This window comes from Platalea leucorodia (genome assembly GCF_965183815.1).
Source record: "Platalea leucorodia genome assembly, chromosome: 4".
Lineage (NCBI taxonomy): Eukaryota > Metazoa > Chordata > Aves > Pelecaniformes > Threskiornithidae > Platalea > Platalea leucorodia.
The window spans coordinates 84,112,414-84,136,112 of NC_138826.1; the positions used below are offsets into that span (position 1 = coordinate 84,112,414).

The 23,699-nt window shown below is 38.2% G+C and overlaps 1 protein-coding gene across 2 annotated transcripts in view; it reads right to left on the bottom strand.

The window, feature by feature from the left end:
- Positions 1-23,699, bottom strand: part of SYT1 (synaptotagmin 1) — a gene marked incomplete at both ends in the record, with an annotated part of 130,707 nt that overhangs the window by 63,690 nt on the left and 43,318 nt on the right. The window contains 3 exons of one of the 2 annotated variants that reach the window (XM_082309728.1): positions 12,002-12,169; positions 15,523-15,690; positions 18,969-19,082. In XM_082309728.1, the coding sequence (XP_082165854.1) occupies positions 12,002-12,169; positions 15,523-15,690; positions 18,969-19,082 (450 nt within the window). Of the gene's footprint in view, positions 1-12,001; positions 12,170-15,522; positions 15,691-18,968; positions 19,092-23,699 lie in introns of both variants that reach the window. The other variant, XM_082309727.1, reaches the window with a different exon arrangement.

The window sequence follows — 23,699 nt, forward strand, 5'->3', positions numbered from 1 at the left end:
GAGGTGCAAAACTGCCTATAACGAATGCTGATCTACTGTCAGCAGCCTTCTCTTTGTAACATTTGTCAGTAAGGTCTCACACAGAATTTTCCACTGGAATTTCCACAGAATTCTGATTAGATGATATGAAAATGTGTCAAGGGAAACTTGATTTTGGTGAACTTCCATTAAAGACATGCAGGATAATGCTGAAAGTCAGGATGCCATGAAGAAATCTGAGCTTTCGGAGTTTGCAGTCTATGGCCATGCAGCCAGGACAAAATGCCATGGGCTGACTCAGAGGGTTTCTAGCTCCTTGCTCCAAATCCAAGCAAGGTCTAACTTTCAAGTTTCTAAGGGGGTTTCCTTGTGCCACCGTCCTCACAACTTGGCACAGAAGGAACAATACTATCTCCTGGATGCTGCCTGTTTCCTAGATTGAGTTAGATTATAGGAGGTACTTTAAAATGTTCCTTGAAGATCTAGGAGTCCTACAGATTTAGGGCAGACAATCTCACCTCATTTAGAAAAATACCCAATTTGATAGGAAATAGAAGTATTTCTAAACAAAACAAAGGTTTTTGAAATAGGAGATTTTTTTGCATAAAGAAAATTTTGTCAGCTAGTCTAGGTTCGTTGCAAATAAAATAGACCAGATTAAAAGACCTGTCATCCTCAGTGAGTTGTAACAGCTCATATAGTGGTGCCTCCTGGAAATGAACCCAAGGCTAAAAGTCTAAGGAGCATGTAGCATGTCCCAGTGTTTATACACTAGATGTTCACAGCTTTATATGTAGTGATTGTGCTTGAGGCTGATTAACAGCTCATTTTCATGTCAGGGAACATATAAACAGGGAAGTTTCAGAGCCTTAAATTCTTACATAACATGACCGGTGTCTGTGCTCACAGGAACTTATGCCAACTCTAGAACTCTACAGCTGAAATCCAAGCAGGAATCCATTATTCTCAAGTCATTCTGGAACATACGATCATTGCAGCAAACCTAGTAGAGCTTAATTAAAATCTGTTCTCATTTACAATTATCATATATCAGAAAATATTTTTTTTATTTTATAATTTTAAACATAGAAGTTGCAACTACCAATACGCTAAATGCGCCTATTTTTCCTTTAGGCTGATGGATAAAACTAAAAGCATACAGTTCTCCATTAAGAAATCAACTAATAGTTTAGTATCACAGACAGACATTCTGAAGAAATAATCATGTCTTTAAGATATTTTAAATCATTTAATGATTTAAAGGATACGTAGAAAAAGTATGATTCTATATCTAGAGAAACATCACCATTTGCTATATCAAATTGCAATAAGACAAATTGGTCTTCATCATAAAAAAAAAAGAGGATGGGGAAGCGTGCACATAGTTGGATGGCACATGAAGTTACAGGTATGTTTTTTTGAAGGGCTTTGATGTATTGTCATATACAAGTTAATGTTTAAGAGTGATAGAAAAATAAAATGCAGGGATGAAAATCTACTATGACAAGAAAGAAATCATGGGTTACAGAGATGTAGAATAGAATAGAATATTTCAGTTGCAAGGGACGTACAATGATCATCTAGTTCAACTGCCTGACCAATTTGGGGCTGACCAAAAAGTTAAAGCATGTTATTAAGGGCATTGTCCAAATGCCTCTTAAACATTGAGAGGCTTGGGGCATTGACCACCTCTCTAGGAAGCCTGTTCCAGTGTTTGACCACCCTCTCACTAAAGAAATGCTTCCTCATGTCCAGTCTAAACCTCCCCTGGTGCAGCTTTGAACCATTCCCATGCATCCTATCCCTGGATACCAGGGACAAGAGATGAGCACCTCCCTCTCCACTTCCCCTCCTCAGGAAGCTGGAGAGAGCAATGAGGTCGCCCCTCAGCCTCCTTTTCTCCAAGCTAGACAAATGCAAAGTCCTTAACCACTCTTCACAGGACCTTTCACTGGCTTTGTTGCCCTCCTCTGGACACATTCAAGGACCTTCACATCCTTCTTAAATTGTGGGGCCCAGAACTGCACACAGTACTCAAGGGGAGGCCGCACCAATGCTGAATACAGCGGGATAATGACCTCTTTTGACCAGCTGGTTATGCTGTGTTTGATGCAGCCCGGAAGGTGGTTTGCCCTCTTGTGCTGCGGAAGAACTGCAGCTCTTACTTTGTGTCACAGAATTGTAATAGTTGCACCTATTTTCTGTACAATAAGTACAAGCGAAAAAATTAGAGTAATCAAAATTAATTCAAATGACCCACATCTCCTGGAAAACATGCCTGCTCTAAAACATCACAGAAAATTAATGTTCGGCCTGTCTGATTAATGTGAAAGTCTGAATGAATAAAAACACTTTCAGCATAATCCACTGCTGTCTAATTCTAGGCTGAGCATTAACAGACCCGGGATGTCAGCTACAGACCTCAGGGCACCCACATGAAAATGAGATGCTGCCAGTTTTGAAGCCTGAGCTCCACTCACCGACAGAGATCCTCCTGTTAATTTTCACATTTACTGAAGAAGATATGGAAAAACAAAGATAAAATAACTGGGTTCCAGACAACCTAGTAGCTCTGAAGATTACCAGAAGCAATTTAAGTAGCACCTAAAATTGGTTAAGATTCTAATGGGAAGCTCAGGCACTGTCTGCTCACTGCCATCCATACCACTGAGAAGCTGCAGCGCCATGGTCTACTCCGGTAGCATAAAAAGCAAGTAATAAACCCCACATAATGGTAATCGTCTAGCGAATGACTTAGGTTAGAATTTTATGGCAATGTCTCTATCTAAGAAGAAGAGATTTGAACTCAAGGTCAGCCACAAGTGGAAAAAGGCACTAGAGAAGGGTTCCCAAATTTAGTTGCCATTATCAATGACAGTGGAAGTAGCAGTAACTCCTAATTGTGTTCTGTTGTAGGCAAATGCATCCAGCCAATCAAGCAGCAATAACATACCACTTTGAACTCTCTTTCTCACTGCTAGTTTGGAAACTCCTGCTTTTGGCACTATTTCTATAATTGTAATCACAGACATAATGCTCAAAGAAAATGTCTTGGCCTCCGTGTCACTGGATTCAGTTTCAGGTGTTTCTCTTCACCTAGTGCTTGGCCAGCAAGAAGCACGTCTATACAGACAATATTTAGGTTCAAAAAGGAGATCAGAAATTAATTTCATCTGTGCACTGACAATTGTAGCTCGAAGTGCGTTGTGCTCTAAGCAGACAGCAGGAGTAGCAATTCTGTGGCAGTGACCATACTCAAGCCCTCCACAGAAAAAAATCCTACTCTGGAAACTCTGTCAGTGGAAAGGACAGAACAACTACAGTACCACTCCATCCATCTAGCAAGTGAGCCAGCCAGGCAGCCATCTGAAACAAGAAGTCCCAGTTAATGCAATTAAAGGCCGCTCACAAAACGATTAAAGTCTGCACAAAAGCTTCCGTCACAGAAGATGCATCATAAAAGAAAGATGTTTTTCTGCTCCATACTCAGGTCTGCGTCTTACATGCACACATACACACAGAGTGAGAATATGTTGAGAAGTGAGGAGGTGGAGTGATTCACAGAAATTTGATCTCTGGTCAACATAGATACTAAAAAGCAACAGCATCTTTAGACTGTGGAGGCTAAAAAGTGCAGCTTAATTATTAACTGGCTCACTCAGGTATACAGAATGATGGTAGAAGTTAAAAAACGAAAAAAAACTTTAAAAGAATAAGAAAACAAGAGATCATTCAGCATTTTATCATTTTCTCCCTTTGTGTCATTAGTGCTGTGAAAGTCTGGAGAGAGAGAGAGGAAGGAGAAATGGTTTGATCTTTAGACAGTGCATCATTCTTGGAGTAAAATTCCTCACTATTAGAATTCTAGATGACAGAGAGGTTAAAAAATTTTAATTGTATAGCACCAACATTATAAACGTTCATGTTCAGATAAGGTACAGAAAAGCATTTACACCTATCTTGCTAATCTCTTTAAATCTTATGTATGACATAGAGTTACCTATGAACACCGAAGAATAATATTTGCTTTGATCTGTGTGATTGAAAGTGAAAAACTAGCCATAATCAGTCCTTCAAAAAGAACTGTGTGTATGTCGTAGACTGCAAGATCTTAAAAACTGGAAATGTCAGTTCCCCATTAACCTACAAGGGAAGGATGCATAAAAGGCAGAAACAGAGATAGTCTATGAAAAGGGCTTTTTCTCAAGTTATTATTTGTGCAACAGCATCCTGCCCAGACTGAATTAGACATGAACACGAGAAAGAGGCTATGCTCTTCCAAAGGTTTTTAGAATCTAATTTAAATCATCATGTCCTGAGTGTTTCTCTAGTTATGATGATAACAATCACAGCGTAAGCTGCAGAAGGCCATGGAAAAGAAAGAGGAAAGAAGTACAGGGTTGATTGCACTAAAACCACCCAGCTGCATCACCTGTATGTAACACAGCAACAGCACATCAGCCAATGTGAGGAATTTCTTTGGCCTTTGGTGGAAGGCTGGCTTTTATGATACAATCGAACAGGTAACTGTAGGAACGAGTTATTGCTGTCTGCCATCTCTTTAGTCTAGAAATAAGACCTGGTAATACATCCTAAATTCATGTACTCTACCTCTGAAAAATATTAGCATAAAAACAATAAAAGTCTAATACCACAAAACTGAACATACAGTATTATGTTCTAGATTCTAACTGTGATTTCTCTAAAATAAGGGCATTTGGTGCTAATTCCTGTCACAGGTACAATGCAAAGTGCTTCAAATGCCAGTTAAGCTCATTGTTGAACTAAACTGAAACACAACAGGCTCTGAAAAGAGGTTAAATGTTTACTGTGGTAATCCCTGACATGGTCTAAATTGGTATTTAAGAGCCGACAGAGGAAAAATGAAGAAAATGACTAATCCGTTTCTTTCTCAGACCACCATTCCTAAACCTTTGTCTTCAATCTTTTCAAAACCACATCATCTTTCTCTGGTGCTTCTGGAAACCGAGATCTTTTACTTCTACGTGGAGTGGGCACAACAAAGTGAGGAGACCGGAGTGGCATACTATGCCTCAACCTTTTAGTGAAAAAGCTGTTGTCTTCTTTGTGAGAGCTGCTCTTTCCTTGTGACTGTTAAAATGCTGGTCTCTGTTCTGAAGGTCCTTCAAATGACACTTATGATGGAGTATTTTGATACAGCCATCTTACAGCTTCCTTTAGCTCCTGGTCCTGGTTTGTAACAGCAATCAGACAACGATTTTTGTCACTGTTGTTTTGCAAAGGGAGGGGAGAAAGGGAAATAAGGTATTACCCTGGACTACTGCAAAGCTTCTGCTTAGAATTCCAATGAGAAATGCAATTTCTGCCTCTGGATAATGCATTCACTGATGCTGGCAGTCAGACAAATAAGTAAGTACATAAAAGTCCAGGTGGAGAACAATGCAGGAAAATTTCATATATAGCATGTTCTGTGGTCCTTTCGTACCAATCAGCTGATTCTGCAGATGCATTTGCAATCCCTCCCAGATTACAGAGCTTTATAACTGGGAGTACTCTGTGATTATGGCTGAATTCCCTGGAATTACTTCTGCAGCTTCCATCCAAAAGATCTCTTCATAGCGTAGCTTTAGCACCTTCCCCTTGGAATATACTTCAACCCGTGCTAATGACTGACACATCAGTTATCTGAATGAATCACTTGCAGGTACATGGAGAATACTTTCAGCATCTAAGTGATATAAATTCTGCTTAAGACTTTTAAAGATGAACTCTAAGATGATTTCGATCCCTCTCAGCATCTTTCTCAAAAGCCTATGAAAACATGATTCAGAACATTGCTTTCCAAATGCCACTGTATGTTTAACATTCAAGTCCAGTGCTTTTGAACTCCTTGGCTGGTCTTGTCTCTCTCCTTTATTAAGCATTTTAAAATATCCTATACTTGAGCAATAAAAAACCACACAATAACTTTAAGAGGCAGAGATGGGGAATTGTCCACTATTTCTTCCTTGCAACTTCCTACAAGGTCTTTAGGAATATGCCTTGTCTAGAATCAACATTGATATAATTATTACTATTTTGTGTATGGATCGTTAGATGCTTAGCACCAACTGCAGGATCTACTTTGTCAGCACAGTTTAACCTCAAGATGCCCCTCCACACTTGAAAGTCAAATGGTAATATGTATGGTTTTGACAAATAAGAATACAAGCTTTTCTGATGTCAGAATGAATACTGTCCAGAAACAGAAGGGCCCCAGCAGAGCCTGAATTTATCACTGAACTTCTCCTTCTTCTCTACCATCCTCTGTATTTGAATTTAATATGTGTAAAGCCAGACAGTCTGAGATGAATCAAGACAAGTTCCCTTTTGATTTCAAGTAAGCCAATTACATTCTTTTTGTTATAACACAAGAATGCCTCTGACCTCCTAAGGTAGGTGTCTTTTCCAGAGAGGGAGTTAAGAAAGAGAATACTCAACAAAGGTATATAGTGGGATTGTCAGCGGTTTGAGTATCAGAGGTGAAAAAAGAAATGCATAATTCTAATAGCCTGAAACAGTACTGTAACTACTCTACTTGAGTCATATGGTTTTACCTTTAAAATCACAACATTTCAACATCTTCAATTTCCAGCTGAAAAACAACTAATTAACTGCTGAAGAATTTCAAATCAGGCTTGCTTATTCTCAAACTTAAGCCATCTCCCTCATATCAAGAACCTCTCTTTTGTTCCCTCTCTTGCTATCAAACTCAGTTCCTCTGCAGGACCGCTGTTGCACTCCCATTCAACACTGTGCACTTAAGTGAACATATGTTCAACATTGTGCATTTACTGCACGGAACTCTGCCACAAAATCTGAAAATTAAAAACCCCTTAGATTTAACATTTTAAAGTTTTAATTAGGTGTAAGATGAAGTGAACTTGAGAAAACAAACACCATGCAGAAAACATAGTGATCCAATATAATATGCAGCTAAGTAAAGGAGACTTTACATTTAAAAGTATCTGACATGCTGACAGAATCTCCATAGGGATAATGATACTTTCTTTTGCAAAGCACTGTGCTATCTATCTGCAAAGCTGTATAAGAACTACGTGTTATTATTTGAGATGGGAAAGGTCTATTAGATCATCTGTCCATCTCTGATACAACAGAAAATGACAGTGATTTGCTGCTGTGGTTTGACAATGACATTTGTAAAAATGTCCTTTCCTCTTAACTCTCTGCAAGTTTCAGTGCTGAGGATTCAGTAAGCCAGACAGCTTACTAACTTTGTCACTCTCCAACTTCTATGAAGCATACCGAGGTATTAAATATACTAATTTCAGGCCCACTTTTCCATCTCCTTCCTTTAACTTTTAGTTTTCGAAGAAGAAGGAAAGAACAATCTGCATGAATAGCACGTATGTCAAGCTTCACAGAACTGGTCTTTCACTCCCCAGCTGCAGACCGCTTGCATCTCAAGCATCTGCAAGGCAGTAATGTAGCATCTCTCCTGCGTGGAATTGTGCATCATGTAGGAGAGAAGCTGTTGTCCATCTTGCTGGTGTTTTCCAGCAGACTTCCACCCAAAATATACCTATCACAACCCATGGTGATACGAGCATGCATCCATCATGTAACCTATCCATGGTGGTTGCCTGATCAGATAATGCATGGAGTCTTCTCTGATGGCAGCTGTAAGAGGTCTGCAGAACTCTTGGTGGTGGATACTGGCAGGTCGAAGATCTTTCTTTTCATGGATGAAGGCTCTGCTTCTCCACGGCTTTCAAGGGAAAGAATTGTTTCTGCTCTTCCTTATATTCCCTAAAATTTCTTGGAATGTTTGCTAGAACAGGTTTTCAGTTTAAGTGCCAATATAACAAAATGTCTGGAGGGAAATCATTTGAAGTATGCAGAAGATGACTCTCAGTATGATTCACACTGCTGTGAGCAAAGAAGAGGTCTGTTTGGCCTTCTGTGCTGGAGTGATAACAGATATTGGATGCAGTGTGTACTCAGATAAAGTTAATGGCAGTGACATCTGGTAGGTGACACAGAGGAGTAAACTCCTGTCATCTGTTTTTTAACACTCTGTGCCCAAACCATTATATGTCAGACTTGGTAGAAGTGAATAATCTTTCAGTAGCTACCACTCTTCCCTCTCATGCTCTCAGTCATATGAGACTAGATAAATCACCTCCATACATTCACAAAGACAGCAGAGCTAAAGCAGCCAAGAAAAAAGGACTCAAGGTATGCAGCTCATTAGTAGTGGCCTCCCCAATATTTAGCAGTCATTGTACAGACTCGTACATTCCCAAAGCCCTCTCACAGTCATAACAAATGCTTACATAAGGCCTTGTACCTTCAAAGTGCTTCACCGACATAAATATATTAATAAGACCTTTCCCAGAAGAGAATGCAGTGTCAGAGAGATGCCATTCAAATGGCTGGGCCATGAGAGGAAGCACTTCAAATATTTCATTAAACCTTCATTCTCTGCCATCAATTTCAAGCCCATTTAGAAAAAAGGATGGCAAGTACAGTGGAGCTTTATAAGCAAAGAAGAGTAACTGCTCATAAAATTATTTTGCCCTCTGTGATTGCAGTGTTAATTAAATTGTATATTTTGTGATGTGCATCAACTGAATTCTACATAAAGTGAAGTAAAAATAAGATTTTTATACTCAGCTTGACTGATGCTGCCTAGATGGTTCTTTCAAAGGGATTGGTCACAATTGCCACTGATGCATGCTTTGGTATGCATCTTGTTTTGGGGTCATAATGAAAACATTAAGGATAGTTTGGCATCTGATACTTAATTGCAAACATATGTAGAATTCAAGTTAGTGCTAGGTTGTTAAGAACTGACAAACCTACCTAAGTGCTCCAAGGGCAAAAAAGGAAATAAAACATGTCATTCTTCAAAAACTGCAGACTACATACAGATGTGCTTTTCAAGGATAAATTAATTACACAATTATAACATGTAGAATAGGCTACAAAAGATTTTTTTGTAGTAATAGAATTACATTTGTCATATATTTTTGGATGAAATCCAGTTGCTTAGGATTTAATTCAATTTTTATCATGTTTTCTTACAATTAGTAAGCCAGACTGCCATATCATGTTCTTGATCACTACCAAGATACAAGCATTTGTCTGTTGCCACACATCTGGCCTAGGTAAATCACATTAGCCTTTACATGCACAGTACTCTATTTGCTAATTCTGAAGCCAGGGTACTTCTTGGTTGCAGCTGTATCTGCTGTGAATTCTGCAATGTCTGCTGTGGCAGCTGATAACAGGTTTATGGAGACAGGACCTCTCTCATCCCTCTCTGTCCCCTATTTATTATCACATAAAATGTACTAGAATTTGTTTGGCATACTTGCTGCAGAGCAGGGGCCGGAACATTGAAGATCGTGGGGTACTTGGCAGCAGTCAAATATGGAAATATGAATGACATTTCATGAGAAACACAGCTCCCAAACCACTGACAGATGTAACTCTCTTGGTTCTTGGTAGAGATTTCTTTTCCAAATTGGGCTAAGCAATTCTTTTAATCAGGCTCAACATATGTATGACAGAAGTAGAGGTTCCGTAATAGAGTAAAAATCAGTGAAGACCTTTTGGATTAAATATACTGGGTTTACCTACATCTTGAGAAACTGCTTTCTGTGGGGTCTCTTTTTATTTGTACAGTTTGCTCAGGAGCTGTTGTAGAAAAGCTACAACTAGTATAACAAAAACTAAGATTAACGAAGTCTCCAACTAACCTAAGTTATGATATTTTCCTATATTTATTGGATACCTTGCATGCTTATGAGCATAGAGACGCAAAAATGAAACAGGCGATCTCCTGTATTACAAAAAAATATTTAGGGAGTTGGTGTAAGCACAGTTTTTCATGATGTTTTCATAGGATCATATTGCCTAGCCTCTTATAAATAAAAAAGCCACTCACTGGTAGCAACTTCAAAAATGCCCTATCAAAAAACTTTACAAAAATGACAAATGTTCTTTCTGTATATATAGTACCTGAAATTTGAAGAAAGGTGAAGGCAGAGGCTCAAATGGGAACTAAGAAAAGCTAGTTTCTTCTACCTAAGATGACAAATATCTGCATAGACAAATGACAAACACATGAAAAATATACATCCGTCAGTTCACTTGAGCTCTGAAAGCACAAATAAGGTACAACCTAGATTTCGTTTCTACTGCAAACTATTCAAAGCTCTTGTAATGCTCTTCTAATATCCAAATACTTTAAGAATTACTTATTTTAATTACTTCCTTCTGTTTTAATAAAAAGTTCTTTCTAAGTCAGAATGCATTTTTGGAAGTAGCTCGCACTGTTCAATGTCTATTTCAAGCAATGTTATCATCGTTTTGTATTAGCAGGATATGAACTTTATGAAGCAACCAAGCGACTGAGTCAGATCTTACTGTGGACATGAGCTAGAAAACTCAAGAGGCAATGTTCTATGCCACAAGACAGGTGAAACCCCACACTACTCTATACAATGGTATCTGTCAGCTGCATATGGGCATATCATTGTTTATGTTCTAAAAGCTTAAAGTTATACTAAAAAGGTAAAGTTTCAATTTCTCTTTGTGTAGTATTTGGCTTATTTTATGTGTTTCGAAACAGAAAAACATGAAACACTTTGATATCACACACAATAGTGCAATAAAAGTCCAATTTGATACTTAATAAAGTTTGGAAGGATTAATACACCCCGATTTCACATTTCTAGCTTCCTGGTATGCTGAGGCCTTAAAGAAACAGGGCCCTTGAACTGCAAACTTCCTTTCTCTCTTTTTTTCATTTTTATCTTTAGCTCTGAGAGTGGAAGAAAAATGCCCCATATGGCATGGGTACCAATGTCACATGCAATAAGAGAGCCCTGCAAATGCTGTCACTATGAAACAATGCCATGGAGAATAGTCTCAACGTAGCAGTGGCTTTCAAATCAACAAGCAGTAGAAGAAAGCCATCTGAAAATACAGTCTTTAAGAACAAACACTCAAAAAGACAAGACTGAAATCTACCATTTTTGAAAATCTGAGAAGGCTGCATGGCTCAGCATCTGCTGAATTTTTCACAACTTGTAGTCTAAATCCAATATTCAGGTTTTCGTCACTTGTATTAAGGAAAGATTTCATCCAGAGACTGTCCCTTTAATTACAGAAACTGAGGTTTGAATCCAAAGCAGCTTATTAGCTAAATTAGACAATGAGGAATTCAGACTCAGATTCCTTCTTCTCCCACCAGAGAATTGAAGCACGCTGTGCACTCTGACTGTTATGAGTGGGCAGATATTATCTAGCAATCAGAAGGAAAAATAATGTAACACCAAGTACAAAATGGTCCTATAATAAGAAAAAAAGGTGGATGTGCCAGTATAAACAACCTCACAGGATGTACAATTTAGTGATGAAATATTTCCAAAAAGTGTCTTGTGTACATGTAGCACTATACCTACTAAATAATGAACCCACAGGGTGTTGGCACAGAGAGGAAAATAAAAAAGGTGATTAATATTTGATTGAGATGCTGTTCCAAGGTCTTTGTCAAATGCATACTTCTAATCAATGGATATTATTGCATAGCAGCTCAATAAAACTGTAAGGTATTTCAATGAAAACCTACCATTATCTTCATGCACAATAAGATGCCTTGAGATGCAAACACTGAGAATAATTAGGGTCACAAAGAAGCCTAAATGCACACCACTCTTATAATTCAAATGCAAATTCTATGTACCCAAACTTCATCAATTCAAGAAAAAGTCAAACTCATGAAAACTTTCTTAATATGTTTCATAAAGTATCAAAAAGATTGAAAATAGGATTAGCAAAGGAGAATGTACCGTTCTATGAGTATTGGAAAAGATGCTTATCAAAAATTTATCAGGCGAAGTAAGTCTGAGAAATGCTGATAACAGATGGGAGCTGTCTTGGCAAAAAAAATGTTGCTAGTTTGACTGTTTCTCTAGTTGAGGATAAAAGTGTCATGGGGGAAAAAAAAAGAAAGTCTGATTTTTCTTACCTCTTCCTTCTCTGCACTTTGCAAGTCCCTCCACTCCTCAGTGACATGACCGAAGTCCACTGTGTTCATCGCAACCTTATATTCCCCAATGATATCATGTTTGGAGAAACGATCAAAGTCATAAACTGCCATCACTAAAGTTTTTCCACCCAGCTCGGAGTATGGCACCTGCAAAGAAGAGAAAATGACAAACTCCGTATCTGAGACAATAAAGATTGGTCCACTACAATGCAAATCTATTTCTTTGGTTTATCAGCTGTCATCTCAGGTAAATTGAACTGCAGAGAAAATTATGAGGTGTATTTGTTTCAGAGTCACCAGATGCAGTATTTTTTGAGACCAGGCTCTGGCACTCGATAGAACAGTGTGGCAGCTCACTCATCACTTCATGGGTTTTTCTCATTCTACTTCAAATCATTTTGTGGGTGATGAAACTGAAACAGGAAGCCCAATTATTTGCACTGAAGGCACATGAACTTTTCACACAATGGTGTCTTTCCCTCAATAAATCTACTGTCATCACTCAGAAATGGGTAGCTCCCAGACTGATGAAAAAACCTGAACCAGCTTACTGTATCTGACGCAAAGTAATTAGACACTAAATAGTTCTCTTACAGTCCCACTACCTATTACTTACCAAGGCATGTTTTTCATTATTATACCTTTCACACTGTAGATACTAAGGTGCTTTCTAAGTCACAGTGTACAGCTAGAAATTGTGGTGGCAGAAGGCCAAGTTCTGACTAATTCTCCAGCTGTTCTGATGTGTTTTGCACAGATGTTGTGGGTTAGGATGCTTATGAGTCACATTTTTAATACTCAGATGAAGAAGTGCAGTTCAGGTAAGCTACACTTGAGTGGCTACCTGGAGAGGTCTGATTTAGGAATTGTTTGGATTTACACTGAACACTTGGTCAATTTGAATATATTCTGCAAGTATAAATGGTTTCCATGGGCTTCAGTAAACATTTTTCTATTAATTGTCTATATAAAAAGAGAAATGAAAGCGTGGCATTATTATTGGCCTTGTTAACCGCTGTATGTTCCGGTCTGTTTAAATCCTAGGACCGTCGTCTTTTGTTACTGTTTGGCTTCCACTTGCTTTTTAAAATACTTACTAATAACATGAGTAGTTTTTCTTTTTTGTAACATGTTATATAATGTTTAAAAGAAGCTCCAGCTTCCATCACCGAGTACAATAGTTTCAGCAGGTACACAGTTGTGTATTGTAGCAAATACTATAGCAAAATCTATTTTGATTCTGTAAATTATTTGTAGCTTCTAAAAAGCTATAGACGGAAAATGTATGTGGAAGGCAGAATTTCAAATAATTTCACTTTTATTCTTACACAGCCTCAAAAACAGGGGAAGAGAAATGTTCTGAAGTTTCCTTCTCCATCAGTTTACAATACCACTTAATGGATCCTTGTCATTTGGAATGCATGAAAAGACTACGTTTATCATTATTTACTTCTTTTTATCATTAACTTGACCTCAGTAAAGCTTATTTTAGCTACTTTCCTTTTTAAAGAAGATCTAGTGCAGTGCTTCCTCCATTCATTACCTCTCAAGCAGCCTCAGCCTACAGCTTTGTTCAGGACAACCAAGGATGTCCTTAGCTCTTGTGAAGGATTGCTCCCTCTCCCTGCTTTCTGCTCTGCTCAGAGATACTCAGCCTCTCTACTTAACGCAGGTGAGACCTTGGCAGAAGGACACATGTAGGAGTGTTTTTCTGGCACAGACATGTCACTCCTCCAGACATGAACCCACGTCCCACTTTGGGCCTGGGGAAGAACACCTCTCTCTGCCAGACTAGGGTAGACCAGGTAGGATTTCTCAGTTTCCTTTTGGCAACATGGTGCGGGTATACAATTCAGACAGCTGGAGCCTGACGAACACCTGCACCCTGGAACGGCGCCATGGATGTCTGGGAAACATAAATGAAAAGGGGACTAACATAGGGAACCACCCAAAGAAGAGAAGGAAAAAGGTCCCGGGCTCAAGATGCAATACAGCAGAAACATAACCCATCTCATCCCTGTCAGCCCTTCTTTGGGAGGAAGGCAGCTCACAGCTGTGCCCTGGGAAACGGTAACAAAATGGGCCTGGGCTGCCTGGTGGGCAGCTCTGCCAAAGACCGAGATGGGAAGGATGTCAACAGAAGCTGTGCACCACCCGGAGCGGGTCACAGAAGTAAGGCTCTGCCCAGGTAAACGAGATATTGTCAGTAGTTCCCATGGAAGTTATTTATTGCAGCTGCAGCACTAGTTAAATGGTGGCTTGGCTTTTTCACTGTATTCCCCAGAACAATGATTGGTTTTTCCTGAGTACAGACAACAGTATCCAGGGGATGATCAGTACCATATTGGGATGCACCTAAACACTCTGTCAGGTCTTGCGTGAAAAGCAAACTTTCTTCTAGAGCATAAAATTTGAATATTAAAGATGTGACTTAAAACAAGTGGACATTATAGCCTAGGAGTGGATGATCTGATTTATAAGTTGCGCCTTCATCTTAGATGACAGCATTATTGGTTCTTTCTTTTCTTTTGTGAGCTGCAAGGGAATCTGTAATTTATAACTCTGTTTTCTTTTAAATACTCTCTTAGGAAAGCTCAAGAAAAAAATAACTCCCCACAAAAGATTATTTTTATGAACATCTTCAAGGGAAAAAATAAGCTGATATATGCAGTAGTAGTTCTGGCCTCCAGGGATATCTTTCTCATTGAATGATTATATAGCCTGAGTCTTTCACTGTTCCTGTTTTCAATCTGTAGCTGTCATTATAAGACTGGGCATAGAGAGAAAGGCCTAAAGTAACAGCAGAGGAATGTATATTAGGAGAAGCCCTATGAAACATGCTGTATAGTATTCCTTTATTGTATTTAACTGGGGTTTAGGTACGGCAACAGTTTTAGAAAAACACTATTGATAGATACTATTGGAACGACTTAAATATTGCAAGATAAGGCTTAGCTACATTTACTGAATTCATATGCTATCAAACTTGAGACATGATTTCTTTTCATATGTAAAGTAGCATGGCAAAGAATTGCTATGACAAAGTCTAGCAAGATTAATCTGCCATATTGACCTTCATGCATTTACCTTCCTTGAGTTTTAATTTATTTTTGAGGGGAAAAGAAATGGTATACTGAAATTCATAAATCAGACTACAAACATATTTAAAGAAAATGCTGGTCTAGTGAAATTTACCTGACATTTGTCAAAGTGCCAGTGTTTTCTGACTTTCTTGTAAGTTTTATCCAGCCATAAAATATGGATCAGATTGTCATACATAAGGATAAGTGAAGTGCCTAAAATCAAACCGCCTTTTACACCTACCGAGGTCTGACCCCATGTTACACCATTTTCATCGTAAGACTGAATATCAGAGGTTTCTACAACATGAAAAATCACTATGCTGCAGTTACCAATTAACTAAGATGTCTAACTTTTTAGCCAAGAATGAGATACATAGTAGTTAAATAAAAAAGTTTCAATAATTATCAAAAAAATACCTTGAATGTAAATTGCTCATTGAAAACAGGGTTAAGGGTCTTTCTGTGGACTTTTGTCTCATATTTCTTCTTCTTATCAGGCAGCAGGAAAACTTTCACATAGGGATCAGATGTACCACCCATATCTAAAGCGGGCAGCTCAGCTGCTTGAATAATCCCAACCAGAAGCTGAAAAGAGAGAAAAACAGCAGAATGAAATTTCAAATAGATATTTATAAAAAAACTGTAACAGAGCAATACACATGCAGACTCTATTTCTGGTCTATCAAAAACTATTCATCCCCCCCCCCCCAAGGAAGGCAAATGAAGCAACAGTATAGACTTTAGAAAACCAATTATGGCAGATGCAGACTGTACAAAGGCTGTTTTTAAGCAGAAAAGAGGTTTTCAAAGGGCAGCTGATTACAGCTAAATACAGATTTCATCTTTTTACAGACTGCAATCAAATAACTTTCAATTGCTCTCTCTTCTTGTGCATTATTTTTCTACGCTGGGCACCATGAATAGAAATCACTTTATTAAATAATCAAGAATGTCTAATTTTGACTACAAAATTTGTATTCTAAATCCCGAACATGTAACCTTCTCCCCAACCAAACTCAAAAAGGTGATATATCAAATGCAACTCATCAGGCAGAGCTTTACTGAAAACAAATGGATCTTCCAGTCTTCCTTATATTTAAATTCTTTTGCTATGTATACAAATGGGTTTAGATAGTAAACTAAGGACAGCATTTTCAAAAAATACCCCATGAAAACTAACCTTTGGTAACTAAATCCTAATAACAGTTTGTAATCACATTGAAAAACAGAAAAACTAGTTTCTTACATCTCTTATACACTTTTAAAAATAAGACTGAAGCACATTTGAAACTTGTAAATGCCTTGGCCATTTTTTAAGTGTTATAAATGAAGGCTTATGTTACGTTACGTTACGTTTACATTATGTTACATTACGTTACGTTACGTTATATTATGTTATCTAGACATCCCAGCCTGAATTAGGCCTCATCAGCATAATGGAGTTGAGGGAAAGAAAACACTTTTAATCCTGTTCTGTAGACACAGAACTAAGGTAAACATTCAAGTGACTCTTCAAGGTCAATCTCGAGACAAGATATTAAGAACTGGGAGTGAAATCTGAGAATATTTTCTTCTAAATCAGTGCTTCAGTCACAATATATTTGCTTCTCTCATGGATGAATTGTTTAAAATTGGAAACAGAAGCTTTAATAACTGGAATACAGAACAATATAGTTAATCTAGGAAAGAAGTTTCTCGCTTCTGAGAGATACCTCAAAGTTGGACTTATTTTTACCACTTTTAAATTCACAGTATGGTCTGCATGCTTTCCCACCTATAGGACTCTTAAGCACCATGAACCATTTTCCTTTAACTGTAAGAAACACTTCTCCTTTTCAGTCTCATTCTACGTGCATAATAGTTCATAAATACCTGGATAGGCTCAGGATCTACATCAGGTCTTTCTCATCAAAGAGTGAAAAACACGTCTATGACTTTTAGTTAACAGAATGGAAAAGCAGTTCAATTCCCTTTTAAAATTTCTCTCACTAAAACTGAGGCACCATGCTCTGGAGAGTACATCAGTCATCTTGTCTCCATTCTTAACCCTGTGCAATATATTAGACAGATTATTGGTCTATAGTTTCATGCTACTGTGCCATACTAACCTAACTGAATCCCCTCTTCTACTCTTTTATATCATCTATCCTCTGACAAATTCCAAGCTTCGACATAGTTTAGAGCAGCAAAATAAAATAGGAATCCACAACTCAAATAATTTATGACCTTAACTAAATCCTACACACTTTTACAGATTTGTTGCTCTCCCATCCTATTTCCCTTTGTAAAATATAGTTCAAAAAAATCAACATTTCCTTTACTAAAATTCACACAGAAAGTTTGTTTTCATATTCTAAGGAAACTGAAATCTATTTGTCAGAACACATTTGCAGCTTTTCCTTTCCTCCTCTTTAGATCTTCTGCTTCTGAAGGGTCTAACGCTTCATACTTATTTCACACTGATTTCAAGGGGGATCAGTGTGACTCATCACATGGTCAGGGAATTTGCTCTGGGAGTTGAGGAAAAGCTCTTTTAACCACAGGTTCTTGAAAGGCTTCAGAATTCTTTTTGGCTCTTGTATTGAAAAGCAAGCACTGGTAGTCAGAAGACAGTTGAAAAGACAGGGAAATACTATGCATTATGCCAGGTCATGGTTGTGTGTAAATACCCTGCTGCTGACACAGAAATATCTCTTAATTTCTCTTATTTTCTTTGTCTTGCAACAAGTAAGTGTACTGCATTCCGTGAACAGCATCAAATAAAGAATCTGAATGTGGAAATAAATCACAAGTATATGTGGAAGTCAGTTCAGATGAAGAACAGTAATTAACAGGGAAGTTCAGTAGTAATTTCTTTCCCTAAATAGAGAAGAATGATGTGGTTTTGACTGAAGTTGTCAAAAAATGAAATGCAGGATATTTGTTCTCAAGTTCACTGACAGACATGCAGTAGAAGTGAAGAAGTCAGATGTATTGGTGTACTTCAGTCCAAAGTTAAGCACAGTGAGTTTTAATGTGAGGCTGCGAATTGGTATAACTGACAAAAGCGATCCCAACCACAGCAAGAGGCCAGGGAGGGGAATTAAATATGAGCTAGTTCAGGATGTGGCCAGACCTGTTAAGCAGGTCGATTCTAGGTCTACATCACATTACGGTGTCTATTCCTACTGAAAACTTGGGTAAGTATGCCAAAGTTTGGTCTTAACCAGCTTCAGAGTAGGGTACTGAGGTACTGAAGGAGTACCAGTCCTTCACTGGAGAGACTCTTCTTGTCCAAGTTTCCAGTTTTTTTGGGGACAGACCTTTTTATTTGAACTTTTGTTCTAAACTAAAATTTTCTTGGCTAGTAGGTGTACTTTCATGGAAACCAACAGAACCTGATACAGCTAGTTAATAAGGCAAAGTGCACGCTTGATGAAGTGAGGAAGCTACTCCTGGCGATCTTACCAACTTGCTAAAAGACCCACAATGAATAAACATAGTTTTATGTTCCTCTCTTTTTACTCCCATCTTTTGTTTGCTTACATTTTAAATACCTGAAGGATGAACCTATCTTTTACTGTCTGCATGCAGACTCCATAATATAATCTGGGTTGACATTGATCGGTGATGCCTTAATGTAAGTTATTAATAACCATTAGATAAAACCGTGTCTTCAATTTTGATTAAAGGTGTAATATAAACTCCAACTACATTGAATACCAATTTAGTAGTAACGCTGTCATGAATCTTCAGTCTTGCTTTCTCCCTTTACTCCGTGCGAGCAGTAAGGATTTCAGAAATATCTACTGTAACTAAATGTCTGACTTCATTCTCCCCTTGCACACGCAGAAATGAAATGTTAGAGGTTGGTTGTTTCAAACCTGATTGTTCTGGAAGTCATAATCCAAAGAATATTGGATTTTCCCTAGTTTCTCCACTTCTTTGGGTTCTTCTTTCTCTTCCCCATCAGTCAGCCCAGTCTCAGCATCATCATCCTTAAGAGCCTAGAAAGAAGGAATGTAATATTCATAAATAAGGCAAACTCTTAAGTACCAGTTTAAAATAGACACTGTCCTCAAATCTATTTTAAAGCCATTAAAAGCAAGCATGACAGCAGAAATCCAAATATGCAGTTTACGTATATATTTATACTGTTTTGGTTGCTCCAGAAGACTTTATAAATCAGCAAGCAAGCAATGGAAGTAGAAGGAAAGCTTCTTGGATTATGACAAGCAACAATTGTTATAAAACCTGAGAGTAGAAACAAAATATCAACTCAATAGAAAAAAATTCTTCTGGGCTCACACTGGCTCTTAAAGAGGCACAAGGAGGCAAACATGCTATTAAATAAGCAAAGTCAGACATTCATTCAACTTAAGAATATCTTGGCAATATCAAACCTGGTTGTGCATGCTGTGAATTGTTTGCAATTGGCAACGCGTTTCTGTAGGATTACTATGATAAAGAGCATGTGCTGTGGATGAGTTCTTCCTACAATCATATGCCAAAGATTTTTCATGTTTATTTAGAATGAATATGGAAGCAAAGTTTCCACCATGCCATTAGCAAATGCATGTTTCTCCTTTTCCCTCCCTCCCGAGACCAATTTTCTTTTTATTCATTCTCGCTGTAAAGCTTGGCTGAACCAAATTGATTGAAAGTTGATTTTAGTTTGCTTAGAAAGAAACACAAAAATAAAGAAATACAGAACTGCTTACAGCTTTCTCTATTGCATAAAACCTGCTATTTTTAAAGGACACAGCAGTTATCTTGGACTTTATACATAATTAAAATACTAAATGATGTAATCATTTTTTTGCTGTACCAGAAAGCAGAAGTATTTGCACTGTGGAAAAGGGAATTCATACAATTATTAAACCATATGAACCATAACTAACTACGTAGATCTTATGCCAGAAGATTCTTACCTGAGTAAGAACTGAAAAATGGGCAAAAGCGATGAGACAAATAGTGAAAAATTGTAGAATATGTGAAAATAAAGTTGAGAGTGTGAAAACAAGGAATCAATACTGAGTGTTCATCCAGAATCATTATTTGCATGTTATAGTAAACAGTATGCTTATCTATAAGAGCCCTACCTAGATGAAAGTTCCTTCTATATGGACCTTCTGCTTGCAGAAACAGACTATTAAGTGCAAGAATAAGATTTGTTACGTTCTTTCCTTTTTCACAGTGTGAGGTGGTCTGAAGAAACCTACAGCATACATAAACAACAGGCTGCAGCTGGAGCTCTCTATCCAAAGAGATAGCAAGGCTGGAAAGTAGCTATACCCACGGCTGATAGTGGTTGGTGAAAGAACGAACATGAAAGCATTAACATTCTCACTCAGCCATGAAGGCAGTGGGGGCCATGCAACAGTTGCGTGGGTGTGGTAGGAAGAAAGATCGATCTCTGAAGTAGAAAATGTTATTTTTCAGAAGCCAGATATAAATTCAAAAGGTCAGACTCAAAACTGTACAGTATTAAGCAATTATTTCTCTACTTTTTGAAATAAGCTAGAAATTCAGCTGGCATAGCTCAACTGAAATCAATGCAAGAACATTGATTTATGCAAGCTGAGGAGCTGGGTTTGAGTTAAATATCTGAATGTTAGTGAATGATGGACTCTTTACCAGGAACATAAATTATAGTGTACCTAGATGAGATTGGTGGGAAACGTTGGTAGTGGATGTTGGCAGAGTGGTGTTGGAAGAGTAATACTTTTTGAACTGAACCATTTCTATTTGGAAGGGCTGAATTGCCTGAAAAGAAAATTATTTTGAGACATTTTAATTGCTGAGCTGCTAGTGAGTTCCCTGACTGTAGCACAACATTTTTGTTAGCACAACAAGAATGACACTTCAAAACTGATAGGCTCTATGGCAAGAGGATACTGTTGCAGCAAAGCCAGTTTGAGGCACAGCCCCTGTAGGACCATACGTGGCACTTTCAGGATATGGGGTGACGTGATTATGCCAAACACCTTGCTTTCATTGGTAATAAAAATAAGCTTGAGGTCTTGTGATCAAGAAAGAAAAAAAAAAAAGATGTGACTCAGTCCAACTGAAGCAACCACATTTATCTGAGCCTGGAGACAACAGGAAGCAATAACTCAGAGTGGGATGTTAACTCCAAGACCCACCGCTCTGAATCATCCCAGTATTGCCCTAATAGAGGACTGCGTGATACAAGAGTGATAAGCATCTCCAGTATATCACCATTTTTGGGATCAGTACTGGACTTTCTGCTATTCCATCTACTTTTGACCTGGATTTTGTTTGAGAGGAAATATCCTACAGCCATTCCTCAGGGATAAAAGGGAGAATGCAAAAAGAACCTTCTATGTTAATTTCCAGGTATGAGGAATTTGTAACTATTCCATCAAGGCAATAGTCACATATCCATACTCTCTCTACAAAAATTATATACTCTTCTGCATAGCTGATCAGTCCAGGAGATGCCAGACCTGTGGGTAACTCAGTGTGAAAAAGTTCTTACTATGACTATGGAAAATATAATGGGAAGCTAACGTCCCTCTTGCAAGGGAGTTTTGAAGTGCAGGCAGAAAACATTGCATGGGTGGGAAACTCTTCACAGGTTATGAGAGGCCTATTGGAAGGTGAAAGTTCTTTCCCAGGGGAGATGGAAAACATTGCACATTACTCACATCAGCTGAGAAGCTATATGATTCTTGACCTTGACTCAGAAACACTGAAGCACTAAGAAACACTAAGAATGAGACGGAGTTTGGATTTGGCCAAGGTCACGGCATGGGGGGAGGGAAGAAATGACAAATTATTATCTCTACAGCATTCTGTACATAATAGTTTTTACCATCAAGAGAGGAATTTGCTTTCAAACTAGAGGCCAACACTTCAAGAAGCAGCTGAGTCAAAGGAAGCACAGAAGTTTCTCATGTTTGATGCAGCTGCTGAGTTCCAAAGAGGAAGAAGAATTGGATTGCTTCAAAGTACTTGAAACACCCCGTAGGGATTTTCATTTTGTATTGAGATTCTCTGAAAGATCAATATTTAATAGAATAGTACTGCAACCCTCAATTTATAGCACACTATATCACACTATATTGGATCTTACAGTTGTATTGCTACAATCAATTAAAATAAGCAGCTATATTTTATTGGTTTTAGAAACAATAAAATATTTTTAATTATAAGCCAGCTTTTTCCTCAAGCCTCTTCAACTGACACAACTGTGATCAGAAAGCCTGGATTTAGATGCAGAGGAATACGAGCCTTTCCTTTCCTAATATTTCTTTTAACTCCATGACATTTTAAATGCTTTTTCTGTGAAATACGCAGCATAGAAATGCATTATTACATTGTGCTGGAGACCAGATTTATCTTTTCTAATTTGGGATGACTGTGAATTTCACTCAAGTGGTTTCTGCATTTCTGCATAACATATGCAGAAACACACAACAATGAAACCTCTATATCCTCTTACATGTGTATAAGTATCTGAAAAATGTGGGCTTATATGTAAGTAGGTGTAGGAATGTACAAAAAAAGTGTTAATCCAATACAACCATTACAAGGTGACACATTCACATCTAATGAAATCAGCAAGTGGGAAATGTTACCTTGTGCCAGGGACTTTAACAGAGCCACACAATATACATATTCTTAGACCTGGAAGACGAAATTAATTTTTGAGCAACCTCTCATTTAATCCATATTTGAATGAGCTCTGTTACTAGTTCTAACCAAGGGTGCAGACATAAATCTACATATGGAATTAGGATTTTCTGTTCTGTGCCATGTTTAGTTAATAATTTTCAAGCTCATCTACTCTGTAGTGGTTCCTACAACAAACAGGGCTAAATTACAGCAATCTGGGATGCACAGTTCAATCTGCTGGTTGTTTCTTCACTTCCGTAACATAATTAAGAGTGTTTTAAGGTTTTACAGTCTCCTCTTTTCTTCTGGGTTGTTAAAGAAAATGCTTCATTTTCAATTTTTTTGTAGTTGCATCTTTTGCATTAAAAAAGGAAAGAAAGAACAAAACTGCTTGTAATTGCAGTTCTGCAAACTCCACACCTTGCAGTGGGGTTTTATATTTCTTGGGCTTCCTCCTCCTCCTATTCCCACAGCTGACAAAAGCCTCTCTCCAGTGACGCTGCCCTCCTGATACTGCAAACATCCCTTGCTTCCAGCTCTGTTCCACCAAAAGCCCTGCACCCTGTCACTGGGTTTACCCCACTACTACCCACCACAAACCACAAGAGAGATTCCAGGGATTCAAACAGCTTTATGTACATTTTCATTTAATCCCTCCCAAAACTACGTGTAGAAATCAAGGGGGTCTGCAAGGGATTTATCACTGTTGGCCTGCTGGTTGCCTCCAGATTCCACATGTGCAGAAGCTCCAGGAAAGCAAACTGACAGGAGACTCGGGTAGAAAAGCTGCTGGGGGACCAAGTGTACTCCCTTGCCTCCTGTAGCAAGGCGGAGGCCACAATCATGCCTGAGTCACCAGGGGGATGCAAAGACCCATGAAAGTGTATTTTGGTCTTTGATTCGGGTCTCAGTTATCTTCATGTTTCATTGTTAACACCTAGTTCATGTCACAAGCTATTTAGAACTGCAAGCAA